Raw genomic sequence first — 21,365 nt, forward strand, 5'->3', positions numbered from 1 at the left:
TTAGCTTTGATTACCTGCCTGCCTAAAATCATCAGAACAGAACATTCAAGTTTGACACGTTGCCATGGCAACACTATATTAGATATCAATATCCCCACAACAGATTTTCTTCGGCCGTGTTTTGTCATTATTCTGATGAAGTTTGAAGCAAATCGAGTAATAATAAGATGCTGAATTCAAAGCGTTTTTGAAAATGATTCACTTCCTGCTGCCAGTTGGTGGCGCTATAACTTTGACTCCTAATAGTCACATATATACGATCGGTATCATAAAACGAACAAACAAATTAAGTTTGATCAAATTCAGGAAATGTATGTGGATGTTATTAGACATTTCCTGTTTCTCATTTCTCGCCATAATTTCAACGCCTCGCCACGGGCAAACCGTTCGAGATATCAAAAATCTCTTCGCAATTTAGCATCCCCAATGTCTTGAGATCGTGTTCACCGAGTTTTGTGGTGAACGGGTGGAGTTCCTCAGAGGAGTATATCAAATTCCAGAGCATGTGTTTTTCATAAAACCCTAAATAGCCAACTTCCTGTTGGGCGGAGCTTATGACATGCAGTGTGAAAGTTGTTTGGTTTGATGAGTTATATATATGTACCAAGTTTCATATGTATACGTGCAAGTATGCATGATATATGGCCCTCAGTACTACAGGGGGCGCTGTAGAGCCCCTGTGCCACGCCCGTGTATCAGACTCTGCCCGGCCCTAATGGCCGCAGGTTCCAAGGTGTGTGCCAATTTTCAAGAGTTTTTGAGTATGTTAAGGACCCCAAAAGCCCCCGAAACCTTGGAAAAAAATTAGAAGAATAAAGAAAAAAAAAAAAAAAAATAATCCTAAGGAAAACAATAGGGCTCTCGCCCTCCAGGCTTGAGCCCTAATAAGAAGAAGAATAATCCTTAGAAGAACAATAGGGCTCTTCGCCCCTTCGGGCTTGAGCCCTAATGATGTTATATTGATTGCGCCTTTATCTGACAGAGTATGTTTTATGGCTAAACACAATCCTATAAAATGTAGACCTTTAATGCAGTACTTGAGTATATATCTGTATATAACTTTTAATATCGTATAAAAGTGTTACAACTGTCTTCATCCGCTGTTACGCTGAGTTACCTTTGATTTTCCTGACATTTAAAAAGCATCGATCTCCGACCACAGCCTAACTAGATGATAATAAATATCCTTTCATTTTAAAACGGTGCATACGCGTGCATAACTGGAGAAGAATCACTGTGAGCTAGTTTATTTGGGAGTTATTCCACACGGTCTCACACACACAGCAGCGGTTAGGAGCGGTTAGTTCCTCCAGTTCATTCAGACAGACAGACAGACACAGAGAGATGTGGGTGATTGAAGGGAAGGGTACCATAAAGTGCTCTGAGCTCACCCTGCCCCCGTACTGCAGCATGGGCGCAGGTAACACACGCCCCGTCACGTGGGCCATCTCGTCTCGCACCTTAAACTGGAACTCCTGCACGAACGGGTCTGCTTCATAGTTAGCACTACGCACCTGCAGACACACACACACACACACACACACACACACACACACTCTGATACATTCTGCAAGAACACAAGACACTGGTGGAGCTGACGATATGTGAAAAGCCTTTTTTTTTCTCTAGCTAACATGATTCGGTTTTTTTATTTATTTTTATATTCCAATATGTAGTGCATTGTTTTTAATGCATTTAGGTTTTATGCATCTAAATAAAACAAAACGAGAAGCAGCTTAATTTGAAATCTGATTCATACAAGTAGTAGGTGGTAAAACAGTTGTTTGAACCATTTAAGTAAATATTTTTGCAAATTAAAAAGAGCTGAAATTAAAAAAAAAAAATATATATATATATATATATATATATATATATATATATATATATATATATATATATATATATATATATATATATATATATATATATATATATATATAATATATTATATATATATATATATATATAAACGGGAAAAATTGGCAACTAAGTAAAATGCAATACATTGAATTACTAAAATAACAAAAAAATTATAAGAAAAAATACAAAAAGGACAGATGACAATAAAAAATAAAAGCTAATTAAAAATATCAATAAATACTGTAAATTAAATTAAAGTTAAACTAAACACTGAACTGGTAAAATTACTAAACTGAAATAAAAATATACCTGACAATAGCACAAAACTAAAATTAAAGCGAATTAAAAAAAAAAATCATAAACATCGTTGAAGAACTAAAAATCACTAAACTTAATTCAATACACACATAAATGTAAAAAATATATAAAATTACACTGTAAAAATGTAAATAATAGCTAATTAAAGCTATAATATTAAACAAATAATACTAAAATAGCTCTGTCTATTAGTCCTAAAAAGAGTCAATTTTTAAATGAACAGAACTACCGTATTTTCCTGACTATAAGCCGCACTTTTTTCATAGTTTGGCTGGTCCTGCGACTTATAGTCAGGTGCGACTTCTTTATCAAAATTAATTTGACATGAACCAAAAGAAATAAACCAAGAGAAAACATTACCGTCTCCAGCCGCCAGAGGGCGCTCAGTGCTGCTCTATTGCTCCTGTAGTCTACACTGAAGACATAGAGCGCCCTCTCGTGGCTGGAGACGGTAATGTTTTCTCCTGGTTCTAAATAAATGTGACTTATAGTCCAGTGCGACTTCGATATGTTTTTTTCCTCATCATGACGTATTTTTGGACTGATGCGACTTATACTCAGGTGCGACGTATAGTCCGAAAAATATGGTACTAGTATGTTAACACCTGAACTTCTCGCCGTCCTGATCAGAATTCAGATTATACGAGACGGAAATGAAGAAACTCTCCTGAGACGGTGTGAACACGCAGGATGTTTGTCAGGAGCGTTTCATGCTGCGAGCTGAAAATACTCTCAACATGGTATTTTTAGCTCCGTCTCAAAGCGTGACTTTTTCATTTCGGGACATTTTATTGGCCTCGTCAGTTGCATTGCTCCCACGCTGCCTTTCGACTCTTGTTTAGAGGTTTCTAAATGAAAAATCAGCCACGGCAACACTGATTCAGCACTTGATTGGCTGTCATTTTAATAAAGTATAAAGAGCAGCAGAGCTTCAATCGTGCGTTATCAGCTCAGAACGGCTGGTAAATCTGCAGGGAACGGGGTAAAGAGTTCACAAAGTGCTCTTGTAGAGCGATCGCAGCTAATCAGCTCACGACTGGCCTCCATTAACACAGACAGCCACCTGAACTCATTCAGACGGACCGCTGGAACATGAGGAGAGGTACATAGATGGTGTGGATATGAGTTATTATGCAACCACATTCAGTGTGTGACTATAAAAGCTACTCACCAGTCTGCTGATCTCCTCCTGTCGGTCTGGAGCTGATCGAGCTGTGGCTTTGATCATGGTGGACGTCTGATTATCTGTCAGTTTCTTGATGCACCGCTGCCCTGCTACAATATTACACACCTGGAGAACAGCAGCAACTAAACTGCATCAGAACTGAACTAATATACATACATACATAATATATACACATATATACACACACACACTATATATATATATATATATATATATATATATATATATATATATATATATATATAAATAATTTTAATTAAATTATTATTAAAATATTTCCTCTGCACTGGCTGAATTTTTTTTTTTTTACTTTTATTTCAGCCAGTGCCGAGGAAATATTTTTTTTATAATAATTTATACCAAAATAACTGAAACTAAATAAACTAAAAACCAATAAAAATGATTAGTAGAAACACTTAAATTACTAAAACTTCTACTAAAATTCAAAACAGAAAATATTACATTAAAAAACTATATGCATTAAAACTTGGACCATAAAAAACACTTGAAATAACTTTTTTTTTTTTTTTAATGAAAAAAACAAAAACAAGACTAAAACTTTAAAATTAAATGCTGATAATATAAAAAATTTAATTAATGAAAAATATTAACAAAAAAAAATTATAATAGTTTTTCCACTCAAACCACAAAAAAAATTACTTTTTCCATTTTATTTCAGCTTGTTTTCAAGGCAACACTTCTCATTTGCATTTAGCTTAACTAAGTACTAAAATACCTAAAAGTAAACAAATAAATAAAATAAAGATGACAAACATTAATGCATACATAAAAAAAAAAAAAAAAATTGACTAAAACATGAACTAAAATGAAAGTAAAAACTAAAAACTAATTCAAAATATTAACAAACGTTCGTTAACTTAATCTATAAAAACGTATTTTTACTGTATTTTATATCAGCTAGTTGCAAAGGCAACACTTCTCATTTTGCTGATTCATAATGTAAAGAGAAAAAAAGCATGTGTGTGACAGCACTGACCTCCAGGGGCAGGTAGGTGTGTTTCTGCTCCTGGCCCACCTGGAGACACGGCAGGTGAGGATACTTGAGCTGCAGGCTGTACTTCTCTCGGAAATACTGAGCTACTGTTCGTTCTACTGTATGGCCGTTCTCCAACTGCAAAGGGAACCTGGAAGGAATCAAGAAACATGACTGAACTACAAACCACCACTAGAGGGCATCAAAGAGCAGAGCGAAACTGCTTCCCTGTGTTCAAAAAGCATATCGGCATACGACTTTTACCATGTACCATGCATCCTGAGTAAAGAATGCAAATACCCTGCATGCAAGCACAGTAAAAATATTTTTATTATAATGAGGGAAAATATGTTTAATAGTTACGAAAACAATTAAACATAATATTAATGGCTCAAAACAGATTAAAACCAATTATTTTTATGTATTCAAATAAATAGTATTCTGACCATACCATTCAGGAAGTAGTTAGTATACTATTCAGAACATATTCTTACTACTTGCTTACAAAAATTACTCAAACTAAAAAATAAAAAAAGACAACTAATATAAGCTAATTCAGAATACATAATATAAATACTATTTATAATATTATAGATTATAAACGAATACATAATAGTATATAAATAACACTTAAAAAGCATAGTCTACTCTATTAGACGATGCAAAATGAGTCCGTTTTAAAACACAAATATTTCAATAAAACTTAAACTTTAGCAGTTTTAATACACCGTAAAACTTCAGCTTATTAGCCAGAATTCAGATTATATGAATAAACTCATATAAAATATGAAATATACCATTCAGAAAGCATATAGTATTCTATTTAGAGCAATGTTTTGGTTTTAATTAAATGTCACTTAATAATTATCCCAAACACTTAGGTTTCAGGTTACCAATGCCATAGAAGAAATGCATATTCAGAAAACGTATATATCTTTGTATGATAAAAAGTTGGTCTAGTTAGAGGAGTAAACTGCATGTAAAATAAAATGGCTTTTATTAACATTATCTCACAAGTAGGAATGTAACGAAAATCTGTATAAAGCATATTAAAGTTCATAAGTGCAGTGCTGATTTGATAACAGCGGAAACCAGGGAAATGCTTTAAGCTCCACCTGCTGGCCGAGAGTGAATCTGCAGCTCGTCTGCTGTTTCTGTTTCTGTTTCAGTATGCAGTTTGTGTTATCAATAGTTTCACAAAACTGAAATCAAACCGTTCTGATTTTGCTTGAAATGATACAATCTATGAAAAACGGCTCATGTTGCATGAATGCAGCATCTTTGTTTGGATCATGATTAAAATGCAGTGATTGCCTCGGATGTAAAAATGCAAAGAGCACAGACAAAGCCTTGGGTTTGTTTACATAGAGATTTAATTTATGTGTGTTATTTATTTGATTTGGGTCTTATTTTAAAATTTACATTTAGTTTTGTTATTTATATTTGCATTATATTTTAATTTTGTCATTTAGCAGATGCTTTTATTCAAAGCAACTCACAGACGAAGTCAATGGGAGCAATCAAAACAGCAATGATATGCTATATTATTAGTGTTATTTCAATTTAACAAAGAAACGTCAAGCATTTTGTCCAAGCAATAATAAAAGTACACATTTAATTCACAATTTGTCTTAAATCTCATTAAGTTAAAAAAAATAAAAATAAAAAAATTCAAAATTATGAATCGAATCGTGAAAATCATGAGCTGAGTGAATCGTAACATCCCTACTCACAAGTATACAACATTTAAAACATTTGATTTTAAACTGACTGAATGCACCTTTAAATAAAGCCACTAATCAAATTAAAGCAATGTGACTTCAGCCTCTGCGATGGTCAGAACACGCATCACTTCCTCTGATAGTTTGACTCACGTTTGGTGGCTGGCGGGTCGGCGGGTCACATTACAGACCCTGTACTTCCTCCGCATGGTCCCGCAGTGTGTCACCTCCACCTTCAGACCTGCACACACACACACACACACACCAGCCGATGAGAGTGAGATGAACACACACACACACACACACACACACACACACACACACGAACACGTACCTTTGATTTCTTTGGTGAATTTGACTCGGTGGGAGTCTGTGAGTGGCCGAGGCTGCTCGTCGATGTTGTGGATGTCCAATACCTCACACATGAACTGAATAACTGGCTGTGCTTTGTAGAAAGCTGTGGCTGACACTGAAAGACAGAAGAGATCAGGACATTTATTAGTTATGTAGCATAATGATTTTCGCATAAGCAAGAACAACATTTTCAAAAGGATATCTGCTTTAATTTAAAACCCTTTTCAGACTTTAAACTATTTAAATGGCCTAAAAATAGATATATTTTTATTTAAATTAAATGAATAAATATATGCCATTCAGAAAGTAGTTCAGAAAACATCCTTACTAACAAATATTTCTAATAAAATTCAAAAGACCTGCACAAATTAAAATCGTGCCTGTATCTTAAAGAGGCTGTGGCTCACATTCAACTTCAAAAAAGTTTAACTCAAGATTAAAATACTCAAGTTCAAAACATGTTTTATTCATTATATACATATGCACCGGTGTACATACGAATATATCAATATTTACAAATTAGAGGTTGACCGATACTGGATTTTGCTGTTATTGCTTGCAATGTTTTTAAATGCAATGAAAAGATTTGCTGATATTAATAAGATCTATATAATGAATGTGTTAAATAAGGTTTTTAGTCTTTCCTTCCTGTGATGGGCAGCCCAGAGACAAGCTACAAGAGTTTGTTAAAATTCAATCACTGATACTGTTTTTATAATTAGTAAAAATTTTTTAAAAAAAATAAAAAAAGGATTATGCATAATGCAGGACTTTTAATTATGAAAGAGACTGAAAAACAATGAACTCTTATTTTGAAATGTCTATGCATTAATAAAATAACTGAAGGAGATAAAGTATGCACTCTTGCAACTATCTACAACATATTACAATATAAAAACCAATGTAAACATTGTCATAATATGTTCAAATTAAAAAGCTGCATTAAAAAAGTTTTGGGGTGAATTAAAGGGATTAAAAAAAAAAAAAAAAAAACATTGACAATCAGAATCATTTTAATTTATTATAATACAAAAAGTACACCAAGTTTTTAATGATCTAGGTTTCAAACTGCAATTAAAAATAATGTATTTTTATTTTAAACTGTATAAATTGTGTGTGTGTAAAGTCTATATATTCTATATATAGAATATAAAATCTATATACTGTATATATAAATAAACTCTATTTAATAATTATTTCCTCATTCATAAAACAACTTCAAAATGTATTAACTGTGTATATGTAGACAATTTATTTTATGAAATCATTGTCTTTTAAATTTTAATAATCACATTAAGCCAAACTTCTATCATGCTGAAGTAATTCTGGACCAATCTAGATGTTGCTTTTGTGAGAAAGCCAGTGTGTTAGCGCTCTTTCTGAGCTTATTCACTCTATTATAAGTGTTACAAAGAGCCAGTGAAAGGAGAGATGATTTCAGAGGGTTGGACGTTTCCCTGCCCTTTAGTAAGGAGCAGCGGACACAGCCAAATGCATTGTGGGAGTCTGAGAGAGCGGGGAAACATGCAGACAGTGTGATACAGAACTGGCGAACTGGGAGAGACTTATTTAACACCCCCCTTCAATCAAACAAACCCCCAGTTGCTAAATTTCTGCCTTTTATCTCCCAGGCAGCAGTGTGAGCGCTTCCCACACTCTCTGCTAACACACACGATACACTCAAACAGTGCACACCGTCAATGTTGAGCATCATCTTCCACATGGCCGGCCGGACAGACTGATGGAAGCCGAACCACACCTCTCTGCCTCCACCCAGAGGATGATCGTAGCCCTCCGGGGCAGAGAAGAACGAGCGCCCCACGGGTGTGTACCTGAGAGAAACAACACAGACAGCAGAGACGTCAGCAGCCAAAATGGGGTTTAAAATGATGCATTTTATTAGGGATTCAGTGATACTTGAGGGGAACTGAAGTCAGGCATCCACTAAAACCACCAGCTGGAAAGTCAGTTTTAAGAACACATAAAAGTCTGAATGAAATTAAAACCGAAAACTAAAAAAAAAAAAAATAAATAAATAAATCAACTAATAAAAAAACAAACATTCTAAAAGCATTTAAGTATAAAATGATTACTGGTGCATTATTCATTTATAAAGAAAATAAGAAAATAATTTTAAAAAGTTTAGTTTTAAACAAAACATAAAATTATGAAATATTATTACAATTTAAAATAAGATTTTTCTATGTGAATATCTTTTAAAATATAATTTATTCCTGTGATGCAAAGCTGAATTCCCATCAGTGCATATCAGAATGATTTCTGAAGGATCGTATGACAGATTTGCCGCTCGAGAAACATTTCTGATTAGAATAGAATCTTTTGTAACATTAGAAATGTCTTTGTCACTACTGATCAATTTAATGCAACAAAAAAAAAAAACCTTTTCATCCCTATTTAACAGCAAAGTCTACTGCAACCTACATTTAATTCTGACTTGAGCCATAATTAGCATCCACATGCCACTTTTTTTGATATTTTGATATCTTATGCCTTGAAATAGTTTTTGGTTCATTGTGCATAACAATAAGAGTGTCAGGGTCACCAGCTACTGTGTATCTGCGACTCACTTCATGGAGGGTAGATGGCGTAGCACCACGTCCACAGCGTGAACTGGGTTGGTGCTGATTGGCTTGTCCAGCTCCAGCGGCTCGGACATACTGCGACCCGTTAGTACCTCGTGCAACAGGTGCCAGCTCACCAGGGATACGAACTTAATACTGACTTTAAAGGGTCGGTCTTTACCCCCCTCCCCTGGCAGAGTAACGTCCAGATCCACCTACAAGGAGTAGTGAAATATTAACTTTTTCATCATGCAGAGCTAAACAATATCAATGAAATCTCTCCATCATTAACAGTGTTCTCACAAAATAAGAATGAAAAAGGTAAGATAAATGTATATGACCCTGGACAACAAAACCAGTCTTAAGTGAGATTTATGCATCCTCTGAAAGCTGAATAAATAATCTTTCCATTGACATATGGTTTATTACGATTGGACAATATTTGGCTGAGAAACTATTTGAAAATCTGGAATCTGAGAAGAATGCAAAAAAATCTAAATAATGAAAAAATCATCTTTAAAAGTGGTCCAAATGAATTCTTAGCAATGCATATGAAAATCAAAAACTACGTTTTGATATATTTACAATAGGAAATTTACAAAATAACTTCATGGAACATGAATGATTTTTGGCATAAAATAATAATCTATAATTTTGACCCATACAATGAATTTTTGGCTATTGCTCGAGACTGCTGTGGTGCCCCAGGGTCTCATATAATATTATTTTCAGACAGAAATTTTAATTAAACAATCAAAACTATAGAAGTGTATACAGTTTCAGTAATAAAAGTGACAACAAAACACTAAAACTTTTACTAAAACTTTAAAAACAGAAGCCATAATATAAAAATAAAATGTAATATTAAATGTTAACAAAAACTATAATAATACATCAAAAATACTAAAATGACACTGAAATGGGTATGCCAGTGTTAAAATAATTTGATCACATCTAATGAAACATCAAATTACTATTTAAAAAAAAAATCAAAGGTTTTACTAAAAGTATGAAACTTTGACGATTTTAATATGCATATTTCATACAGAATGTCATCGGATGATTATTTCCACACCTAAAATGATATTAGGTGGGCTTCACATTATTTTTTTAGTCTGCTTACCCCCGCAGGCGCCACAGGCAGAGGGTGGGCGGTGTAGAGGCTTCTCTTCCCATCATAAACTGGCCTTCGATCCCCAAAGATGGTGACTTTAAAGTGCTGCACCATGGAGTCCACAACCTCCCTGCGGAGACATCACTTCATCAGTCGGTCGTCAGCTTTGAGCGATTCTCCCACACAGCCTACCTGTTCACACGGCGTGGACACTTCTCAGGCTTGATGTCCACCTCATACAGGTAGACGTCCATCTTTGGGATCTCCACCTGGAAGCAGTTGGCCAGCAGCTTGATGGGTTTCCCCACGGTGCCATAACCGGGCCGCCGAGGCACGGAGAACAGGGCCTGGGCCCCAACGGCTCCTGAGAGAGAAAGAACAACAAAACGTTACACGCTCTACATACTAGATGCATCACAGCCAAATCACTCCCATTATAATCAATGAACTTCTAGCAACTGATTCAACACACATTCATGTCTCATCTCTTACATTCAGTAATGGGCCTGATGATTGAAGGAGTCATTAAAAGTGATGTATGCAACTGGTCTCAAAACTAAATCAATACTTTGTCTGTCATCATGTGATTAAATGTAGCATTATGATGCAAAAAATTAAGTTAGAAAGTCAGCTTTGATTGTTCCTAATAAACGGTTTAACTGCACTCGCAAGTGGATATTAAATTATGTTGTGGGATAAATAAATATATTCTAATTAAATTACAAACATAAAATTATATACACATTAAATTCTTCTCACATTCTTTCTTGTAACTCTTCCCTCTCAGTGACACAGCTGACTGAAAGGCTCATTATGCAGCTCATTATGCAGCTCATTATGCAGCTCATTATGCACGCATAACTTTTTTTTCTGAAAAGAAAAACAATCATGTACATACATAGTGCTCACATATTATTGTGCTGATTACATTGAGACTAGACTTTAGCCATTAAGATGAGTCTAAGAAACTGAAAAAAGCACAAATGTCAGGGTATGACAAAACTTCTCCAGACCCCAAAAATACCCTTAGACCTCAGAGGGTTACATCTTGAAGCGATTACACTGTGTTTGATTAAACGGGTGACATGTTCTGGTTCGAGCACAGGTGGAAGTTTGGAGCGGTACTACCTGTCTGTCCAAACAAAGTTTTTGGTAAATCATCATAATTTCTGCTACTCCATTTGATACATTTGAAAACAAGACTCTAATAACGAGACCCACCAAACGGCCTGAGATCTGTCTGAGCTAAACCAATGTCAGGCTGAGAGTGATTCATCCAGCTTTGACTCATAACCGCTGCTGAAGAGGCCAGCCTTTAAAGCCGAAGAGAGCAGTCATGGTATTAAAAAACTAAAATCACTAGAGAACCTGCCGAGCGTCAGCCTGAATCATTAGCTGCTGTGTTTAATAAAGCACAACCACCGGCTTCAAGAGAACAAACCTAACAGAGAAATTGATTTTTAGTGATAATAACATATAAACCCTTCAAGATAAACCTAACAGAGCTACAAAATAATCATTCCTCATCTTACTTTATGCTACTCTGTCATGTTGATTCAGCAAGGACGTATTAAAATTATCAAAATGACAATAAAGACATTTATAACATTTAAAAAAAAAATCCATTTAAAATAAATGCTGTTCCTTTGAACTTTTTATTCATAGGATTCCTGAAAAAGGTCTCATGGTTTTCACAAGAATATGAAGCAGTAATTCTATTTAACTTAAAAAAAAGGTGATTTAAAAACATAAAAATAACCATAATAATGAAAACAGATTTAAAACATAGAAAAAGGAATAAGAGGAAGATTGAGTGCAAATTTTATATATTTTAAAACGTTAATAAAAATCTATAACTGTAAGCTACAATGGCTTTCAACACTGATGATAATAAGAAATGTTTCTTACGCAAAAAATCAGTGTATGAGAATGATTTATCAAGAATCATATATATACACACACACACACATACACATACATACATCCATACATATATATACAAAAAAAAAATGTAAAATTGTATAATATTTCACAATATTACTATTTCTTTTGTATTTTTAAATCAAATTAGGTCAAATTTTTTGTTTTAAATCTCATCCCAAAGTTCAAAATATCCAACACAAATATCAATAAATAGCAAACTAACCAAATAAAAGTTTGGTGAAACTGATGTACCCCCCCCAAAAAAGTAACAAAAAAGTCAACATTTCAAATATACAATGAAAAAACTGAATACATTTACATTTACATTTATTCATGTTGCAGATTTTTTTTTATCCAAGGCGACTTAAACATGAGGACAGTAGAAGCAATCAAAAACAACAAAAGAGCAATGATATATAAGTCTCATATTTAACGCAGTACACATAGCAAGGGTTTTTTAAATAATATAATAAATAAAAAGAAAACGGATAGAATAGAAAAAGATTAGAAAACTAGAGTTAGTTTTTTTTTTTTCAAGAAAACCAGCAGCAAATGAATAGAAAGCAAGTCTAAAAGGGACACTTAAAAAGAAAACAAAAAGGGACACGCTCTGCCGGACACAACTGGATTCAGACCCAGGCTTGAGGGAGTGATGGGAACCTTGGGAAATTTCTGAGCCACGCTCGGAGGGAGGGAAGAGGAGGCAGCGAGCTTTTCATCCTCCGCACATGCAATCACACACTGTACTCTACAAAGGAGTCATTACGCCACACTTCCTTGACTCTGGTCTTACTGGTTATTTTCCCACCCACTCGTGATCAGAGCGAAGCGTAGCCAAGCGTCAAGGCCAGACAGAGAAGACAACAATGAACTGTGCAGAGATCAGAACAGGCCTGTCGAGGAGCTGCACGATTAATCGTTAAAATATCACGATACCCATGCAATCCCATTTCTAAATGACAACGATTCCCGAGTCTATTGACAAAGTCTTATGGATCGTTCAAATCTGTGTTTGCACTGGCGCGGACAGAGAGAGCAGGTACCATGTTTGGTTAAGAAACATCTTCAACTACACCGTATTATTTCTGTCTTACAGTCATTTATATTAATAACAGAAAGTTTATAGTTCAGACATAAACACTGATGTCTATGACAACGATCAAAATAGAGCAATGCTCTTTTGAAAGTAACTGCGCTTTAAATAATGTTTGTGTCGATTGCATTGTTTCACCACTAGGTGGAAAAACGTGACTTAATGTATATCAATGAATTAATAATTAATTCAAGAGAATCGTTCAAAAACGCAGATTCATCCAGTAATGAAACAAGTGAAATAAATGTCTTTATAGTCACTTTAGATCAATTTAAAGGATCCTTCCTTAATAAAAGTATTAATTTATATAATAATAATAATAATAATAATAATAATAATAATAATAATAATAATAATAATAATAATAATAATATTATTATATGAATATTTTTTTTTACATATTACATAATTATATAATTTATTTATCAATCAGTCCATATTACGAACACATTATTTTTTTTTGGATATAAATATATTATTAATATTATTATTATTATTATTATTATTATTATTAGTTTATTTATTTATTATTAATTATTATTATTTATTATATTCAAATAGTTTGGCTACCTAGAAACCAGTGTACGGATTATATTAATAATAATAAAAAATGTTTATTACAATAGTAATATATTTCTTTCTTTGCATTAATAATAATAATAATAATAATAATAATCAACAATTTGTTTAAACAAACAATTCGAATAGATTATTATTATTATATTGCAATTGTTTGGCTTCCTAAAAAAACAGGGCGAATGTAATGTGGACTGAGACATGTCACAACTAAAAAGAAATTCGAGTCCACTTTAAAGTCTATATTATTTGGTTCAATTTGTTCAATTTTCCCTTAAACAGGGACTAAAGTGGGCAACAAGAGGACACGTGGTGACCATTGAGTCATTACAACATCAGATACAGTCTGTAATTTTAGGAGGACAGCGATAAACCAAGAAATGAACGAAAAATGACCCATATCTCTAAAAGGTGAGTGTGATTAAGAGTAATTCATCATTCGGCTGAGCTGCTCTGCTGCAAGTGGCTCCTCTGAATCATCGATCAGTAAAAAAAAAAGAAAAATTTAATAAACTGACCAACGTACCTCCACTACTCTATTAAAGCTTTTATTAAAGGCTCACTGAAAAATAAACATCAGCAATCAGAATGATATCGGCTGATCACGGTGTTAAAATATTGGTTATTTGTATAAGCCTCAAATGCACCTCGAATATCGAAGTTTCAAGATTTACTGAAGCGAAATTGTGACAAGAGTAAACTAAAACTATTAAAAACTGCTTTTGGGAATTTAAATAAAGCGTAAATAAAATATAAAATAAAGCTATATAAAATATTACCTAAAAAAATAAATAAACGGATATTTATTTATTAAATAAATAAAACAAATTTTTGGGTATGGGATATTTTATATATGATATATATTATATCATATATATATATATAAATAAAGGAACGTTTTTAATGCCTTGCAAACTAATTAAAATAAATACATTTAACCTGAAGTACTAGAAACACTCAAAGTAAACTTAAATAGAAATAAATTAAATCTATATAGAAATAAAAACAACTTAACCAATAAAATAAATACACAATAAAAATGACAAAAGCACATAATAAAATTTTAATAAAAGCCCATTCAAAATATTAATACATACCATAAATAAAACTTAAACAACACTAACCCAAATTATGAGAAATCTGAAACTGTTCTGCTGAGCAAAATTTGCCGGGAGAAATTTGCCACTAATTACACTAACTACTGACCGGCCAATCAGCACATTCAGCGATAAATGAAGTACTGTATTCTGAGCTCTCTACCTCTCTAGCAATCTACAGCAAACACACACACACACACACAATACAGCTGTTGTGAGCTTAATCCACCGAGGCTTGAGCTGTGGGAACGGGCCGAGAGCTCAGCGGTGTGACACAATGGCGTCAGTCACGGCAGCGGGTTCAGACGCACTGAGTATAAGAGCATCATGGGAAGTGTGTGTGTGTGTGTGTGTGTGTGTACAGCTGGCAAACCAGCCGACAAGGTAACTGAGGCTGCAGCCATCAAACAGCTCCTGCTAAGGTAAAGATGCAACTTTGAAAAATACAGTACAGTAATCCAGAGATTAGGACACAGAGACAAGAGCAAAAGCAGAGGCCAGTTTTTTCCACACTTTTTCAGATCTGCACAACTCTAGGTAGAGTTGGGCAGAGAGACGATGCTGAGCCGGCATTCATTAGTTCATTCTAGTTCAGATAATAGCTCTTAAGATGAAAGATTATTTTAGTACAGTTGGGGGGAAAAAACGTTTGAGAAAAAAAATGCTATGCTTACTGCATTGCCAAATAATGAGATAATTTCAGATTGCAACAAACAGATACAACAAATCAGAAATAAACGTAATCCAATCCCTCCGATTCAAAGAGCCTTTAACAGTCTCTTATAAGTGCCATACAAATACTAGATCATAAAAAAATATTAAATTAAATGTGTTAAATATCTCAATCAGTTTAGTAACAGTATATGTTGAATACCAGAGATTCCGGTTGTAAAAGAAAATTGATTTTACAGTGAACGGTTACAGAATTTGGTTAATTTTGGAATAATAAATAAGAAGTATTTATTGTTTGAAGTATTAAGTTTTATTGTGAAGGGACTGTTATTTTCATTTCATTACATGTTAAAAGGTTGATTAAATTGGTAATGTATTATGAATTCATTTGACTAAAATGTTTCTCTCACAATTCTGACTTTTTCCCTCAATGTTTAGAAGAAATTGTTCTTCTCAGATACTTAGATACTTAAAACTTTCAAAAAAAAAAAAAATAAAGTCAGAATTATAAATACACAAATAATAATACAATTAAGTTTGAGATATAAAATCACAATTGCAAGAAAATCAGTCAGATTCTGAGTTGAAATCTTACAATTCTGGAAAAGAAAAAGAAGAGACAACCCACTCCAGAAGAACCTAAAACCTCTTCTTCGTCCACCTTTTTTTATTTAATTTACGGCCTGCACACTTTCAAGCACTTTTTTCACCCGTGATGCGGAACACAATGTCACTGAAAGTGAAAGGGATCACATTCCCGGGCTACGATGCGTCATAGTCACTGTGGCCATTACAAAACCATGCAATAACAGGAACATTCAATGATTTTTATTTAGCTATTAAAGTTTCCTTACAATTAGAGATGCACTGATTATCATTAAGGGATCTGAAAGAATAATATGCAGAAAAATCAAAATGCAGAAAGCAAACTATAAAAACATTTTGGTTATTCATTGTTCCATTTGTGCTATTTCACACAACAACAACTAAATCTTTCATCAGTTCTGAAGATAAACTGCTTGCTTTTCAAGACTAATGCTGCAATGAATAATAGTAAGTGTGAAATCATTTATGCAAGAAAACTAACAAATGTTGATTTAGGAGAATGCTGTTATTTTGATTCCTTTTAACTAGACTTCTTACTGCATTTTATGACCTTTCGCCGGGTATTTGATTGACAGGCAATCTGACCAATCATAACGCAGGATCTGTCATTTTGTCAGATAAACAAACAGGACAGAAGAAGAGTCTTACTTTTGATTTTGTGAATTTGGTTGAAATGGTGATGATTTAAAATCACCCTTTTAAGGTACACTGTGACACAACAGCACAACTACTGGGAAGAGCTGGCCACTTTGATCACTGAGTGACATCATGATCTCGAAAGGTTCAAAAAACTGTTTATGCAACCTGTGCGGGAAAATGACATCATCTTGGCCTGTACCCACACACCTGTAGCATTACCTCAAAATGAGACTCGAAGGGGGCTTCCCCTCAGCAGGGGCCCTTAGATTGGAGACAGGAAACATCTGGTGTTATTAAACACCTCGAATGATGCCATATTTAGCATCAAACCTAATAAAAGCACACAGGTTAGGGCTCTTCACGGTCACTGGCCACAAAGCTCCCATGGCACAAATAAAAAACTCTCAGGGACATAATCTAGTTCAAATAAATAATAAATGGAATTCACAGTAATACACAGAGTCACACAAAAATTTGGCAAATTTTGGATGGATACGCGTCTTAAAAGGAATGTTAATATCGGAGTAGACTGTACTTTTCAATGTAATGAGTAAATAATAATCAATCAAACAAACATGGAATTTTGTGGGGAAAAAAACCCTATTTAGTCATTTTTGTTAAACTTTTTGCTAAACTTTTTGTTGTTGAATTGTATAAGTTTCAAGATTTTAATTACTTACAAATGCTTTTTTCATTAAAAGAACTTAAAATTAACCATTTAAACAAAATCCAGAAAATTTCAAGCAGACCATTTAAAAATGTAAAATAGAGAGAGATTTTTTTTTAGTTTTTAGTTTTTAATAGGTTTCACATTTTTATTTAGGTGATATACCACTTTAATTGATTGTTCTTAAATTGTATGTTTCAAGATTTCAAGTAATTAGACATGCTTTTTGATTAATAAAATACAATTTAACCATAAAAACAGAATCCAGAGAAATTATAATGAAAAAAAAATTTCCTGGGAGAGAAAAACTATTAAATCTGGAGAAAAAAAAGTAACTGAATTTCATAAGGCCCTAAAATGTATTTATTTATTTTTTTGTTACTTTTTAATGAATGGTTGTTAATCAGCTTCATGATTTCAATTGATTAAACATGCATTTCGATTAATAATATTTAAATCAAACCATTAAAATGAAACCAGAAAATGGATTAAAATGGATTTTTATAGGCTGTAAAGACCTCATGTCAATCAGCCACTGAACCCCAAAGACACATTATTTTATACAATCTTGATTTCTCAGCAATAGTACAGAACCACTGAACACATTCGAAGGGAAAATCCAATGCGGGAGGTAACCTTTCCTCACAAAGCCCCTTCAGATTGGGGTATTCCACAGGTGACACACAATGCAGACCCTTGAAATTTCAACTTATTAGTCAACACAGACAAGTGTCATTTAAGAAAACAGCCACAAGCAAAAAGGACGATAAAACTTTAGGGAAGTGCACTTAAAAATGGGAAATCTAGCAGTGATGAACTTCTGACTTTGAGGTCAGTGAGGTCATGAGAGGTCAGTCGTCTGACCTGATTCTAACCCACTTACTGCAGGTCACATGAGGTAAAGTGCTTTATCGCATCTCTAAATGACTCAATCGTTTTACCCTTGACAAATGGATTTCCACATCTTAAACAATGCATTTACATAACTTTGAGTCAAAATCCACACTGAATTACTAATTAATCATACCTCACTATGGCTTGCCTTGCCATCTACACATGACCAACATCGAGCCAGTGAAATATTTGAGCAGATCAAATCTAATAAAATTCAATGCAAAAAAGCCAAAGATTTGATTAACATCTCCAGGCCTGTAAAACACAATTTGAAATTCCCAGCCAGACATCTCTTAGCATCATGAGGACTCGAGAATACTTCAAGCAAAATTAAGTGTCAAAAATAAGGTTTTGAGAAAACATGCGGTTCACAACGAAGACAAAGTTGTAAAACATTGAAGTTGCTAGATGTCAGATGCTATATCCAGTTAACTGACACTTGCCCCGTGGTATATACTATATTACAATTAAATCCTAATCAAATCATGACGAACTATATATCGTTGGAAAGGTCTAAGACTCCTAATAGATATTTTACCAATCTTTTTTTGTTAAAAGTTATGCAGGAAAAGTAATAGATTAATTTATGCAAGAGTGCACCTCAAAAACCTACATCATAACAGGAGTTCTGACCTTTGTCAAAAAACAAAAAAACAAAAACAAAAGTCTTCTTTGTTGCCTTTTTCTCTATTCCACTTTAGAAATCATCAGAAATTATATATCACTTGAAAACTTAACTTAAAATCTCAAAATGCATCCTTTGAAACCCATTTTAAATTCAAACATGGCATTACAGTGAAAATGGTACATCAAAATCATGTTACAAAATGTTTTCAGTCATCAATTATAAAAATTTAGGTTTGGATCATGCACTTTCAAGTCTATGTTAAAAAATGTGAGTGACAGTATGCATGTTTGTAAGTATGCTGAGCGTAGTTATGATTGAGCAGGGGTTCGTATGGTTAAGGAAACTTCATTGCACTATTAAATATTGTATATTATATGATGTGCACTATATGTATCCACTCCGTCGTCATGACGTTGCCCACAGACACAACATCACACACACACACACACACACACCTGTAGTTCCGATTTCCATTCATGAGGTCTCTGTCCGGTTCCGTCCCCGGATTTCAGGTTCGTTTGACAGACTGAGGTGACGTCCAGCTAGCCAGCAAGCTAAATCGCGAAGTTCCCCTCAACCTCCCCGAATACAGTCCCGAATAGCTGTTTCTGTGACGGCGACGCCTTCAGAAACGCGTCTTTGGAAAGACCGAGGCGGTTTGTTGAGGTGTAATGACGCTACAGCGAGTAAAAGTCAACTGATGTCGCCTCCGCTCTTCGACATAGCTAGCCTGCTTCTGCGGCCGAGCTAACTAGCTAACTACAATCCCATCTGTGAGGAGAAGGTCCCTGGCCCGTTCATCCATGAATTCCGTCCTCGGGGAGCGAGGCTTTTCGATAGCGCGTATTCCCTCCGGTTTACCCCGGCGGTGGCGTGAAATAAGCTGGGAGTTGAATTTTCTCTCTCTCTCTCTCTCTCTCTCTCTCGCGCTTTCTCGCTTTCTCGCTTTCTCGCTCTCTCGCTCTCTCTCTCTCTCTCTCTCGGGGTTCCTCTGACACTCAGAGCCTCAGCGAAACTCGCGACGTCTAAATATGGAGCCTCTGATCCTCCGCGAGCGCGAGAGACGCGCGCTGATTGGCTGAGAGGGAAAGCGCGAGGGAAGGGACGGGGATCTAGATAGATAGATAGATAGATAGATAGATAGATAGATAGATAGATAGATAGATAGATAGATAGATAGATAGATAGATAGATAGATAGATAGATAGATAGATAAGTACGAACATACGAAATTATGGAAACATGCAGGGGCGAATCTACCGGGCAAATGCCACCCTAAAAGAAAGCCTTGCCACCCCAGTTGGCAGCAACAAATTAAAGGTTATGGCCAATTTGAAAATTTACGAGCGCGAATCTTTCGTGATTCGTGATCCCGCTCCAAACTTCCGAACTGATTCAAATTATTTGCGATCCCCAAACTAACTCAAATGATTCGCGAACCCGCTACGAACTCCCGAACTGATTCAAATTATTCGCGAACCCGCTCCGAACTCCCGAACCGATTCAAATGATTTGCGATCCCCAAACTGACTCAAATGATTCGCGAACCCGCTCCGAACTCCCAAACTGACTCAAATGATTCGCGATCCCCAACTGACTCAAATGATTCGCGATCCCGCTCCGAAATCCCAAACCGACTCAAATGATTCACGATCCCGCTCCGAACTCCCGAACTGATTCAAATGATTCGCGAACCCGCTCCGAACTCCCGGACTGACTCAATCTGCCTAGGGCACCAACTCCCAGAGGGGGCACCATCCCAGTTGCTCCAAAAAAAAAAATCCTCCATTCTCCCATGCTCGCGACCGCTCGCACCTCATGTTTGCCACTGAATGTTCATAATTCATTAAGTTTTTATTTGATTAAAGTCCTATTTTCACCCCTAAAGTAGGTGTTTATTCCATCACCATATTTGAGGAAGGGATATCTTAATCAGTTCTTTTCCATTGGTTCATAAATTTTTACCATGAATTTTCTTGAATAAAAAGCTGATAAAATGAATTATAATCTTTACCCATTTAATTGATGATGAGAGTGATTTTACCTATTAGGCCTTATTCATCTTTGTAAAACCATTCTTACACCGTAGGATTCAGTTCAGTGCACGATCTAAACAACATGAATTATGCTGTTGATCCAGTCAATAAATCAGAATAGAAACGTGATTTTACAAACTATTACAGTCAACATGAAATCCAAATCTTATGAAGCATGCATTAATAAGTGCATGTTATTCCAAAGAAATACGTTGTCATGATTAATCAATATATTAAGAAATCTGGTTTCTATTTGAAATGTCATATTTTGGAAGTAAATGGGTTGTAAATGCATGCTACTTCAATAGAATTAAATGTATGAATAACAAAAGATGAGGCCGGCCCCCCTCACATCTGCAAGCAGGACTCAACACAGTATTTAATAAAAAAACAACTTTTATTTTC

At 34.6% G+C, this 21,365-nt stretch overlaps 1 protein-coding gene across 1 annotated transcript; it reads right to left on the reverse strand.

Moving 5' to 3' along the window:
- Positions 1–953: 953 nt before the first annotated feature.
- On the reverse strand, positions 954–19,986 carry LOC113059450 (protein argonaute-3-like). The gene is made up of 10 exons (XM_026227976.1): positions 19,380–19,986; positions 10,322–10,493; positions 10,139–10,259; positions 9,022–9,230; positions 8,129–8,265; positions 6,414–6,548; positions 6,233–6,320; positions 4,362–4,509; positions 3,350–3,469; positions 954–1,514 (listed from the first exon to the last, which is right to left on the reverse strand). The coding sequence occupies exons 1-10, from the start codon at positions 19,396–19,398 to the stop codon at positions 1,242–1,244; spliced, it is 1,422 nt and encodes a 473-aa protein (XP_026083761.1). The 5' UTR covers positions 19,399–19,986; the 3' UTR covers positions 954–1,241.
- Between the last annotated feature and the right edge of the window lie 1,379 nt (positions 19,987–21,365).

The sequence above is a fragment of the Carassius auratus genome, chromosome 41 (genome assembly GCF_003368295.1).
Source record: "Carassius auratus strain Wakin chromosome 41, ASM336829v1, whole genome shotgun sequence".
Taxonomy (NCBI): Eukaryota; Metazoa; Chordata; class Actinopteri; order Cypriniformes; family Cyprinidae; genus Carassius; species Carassius auratus.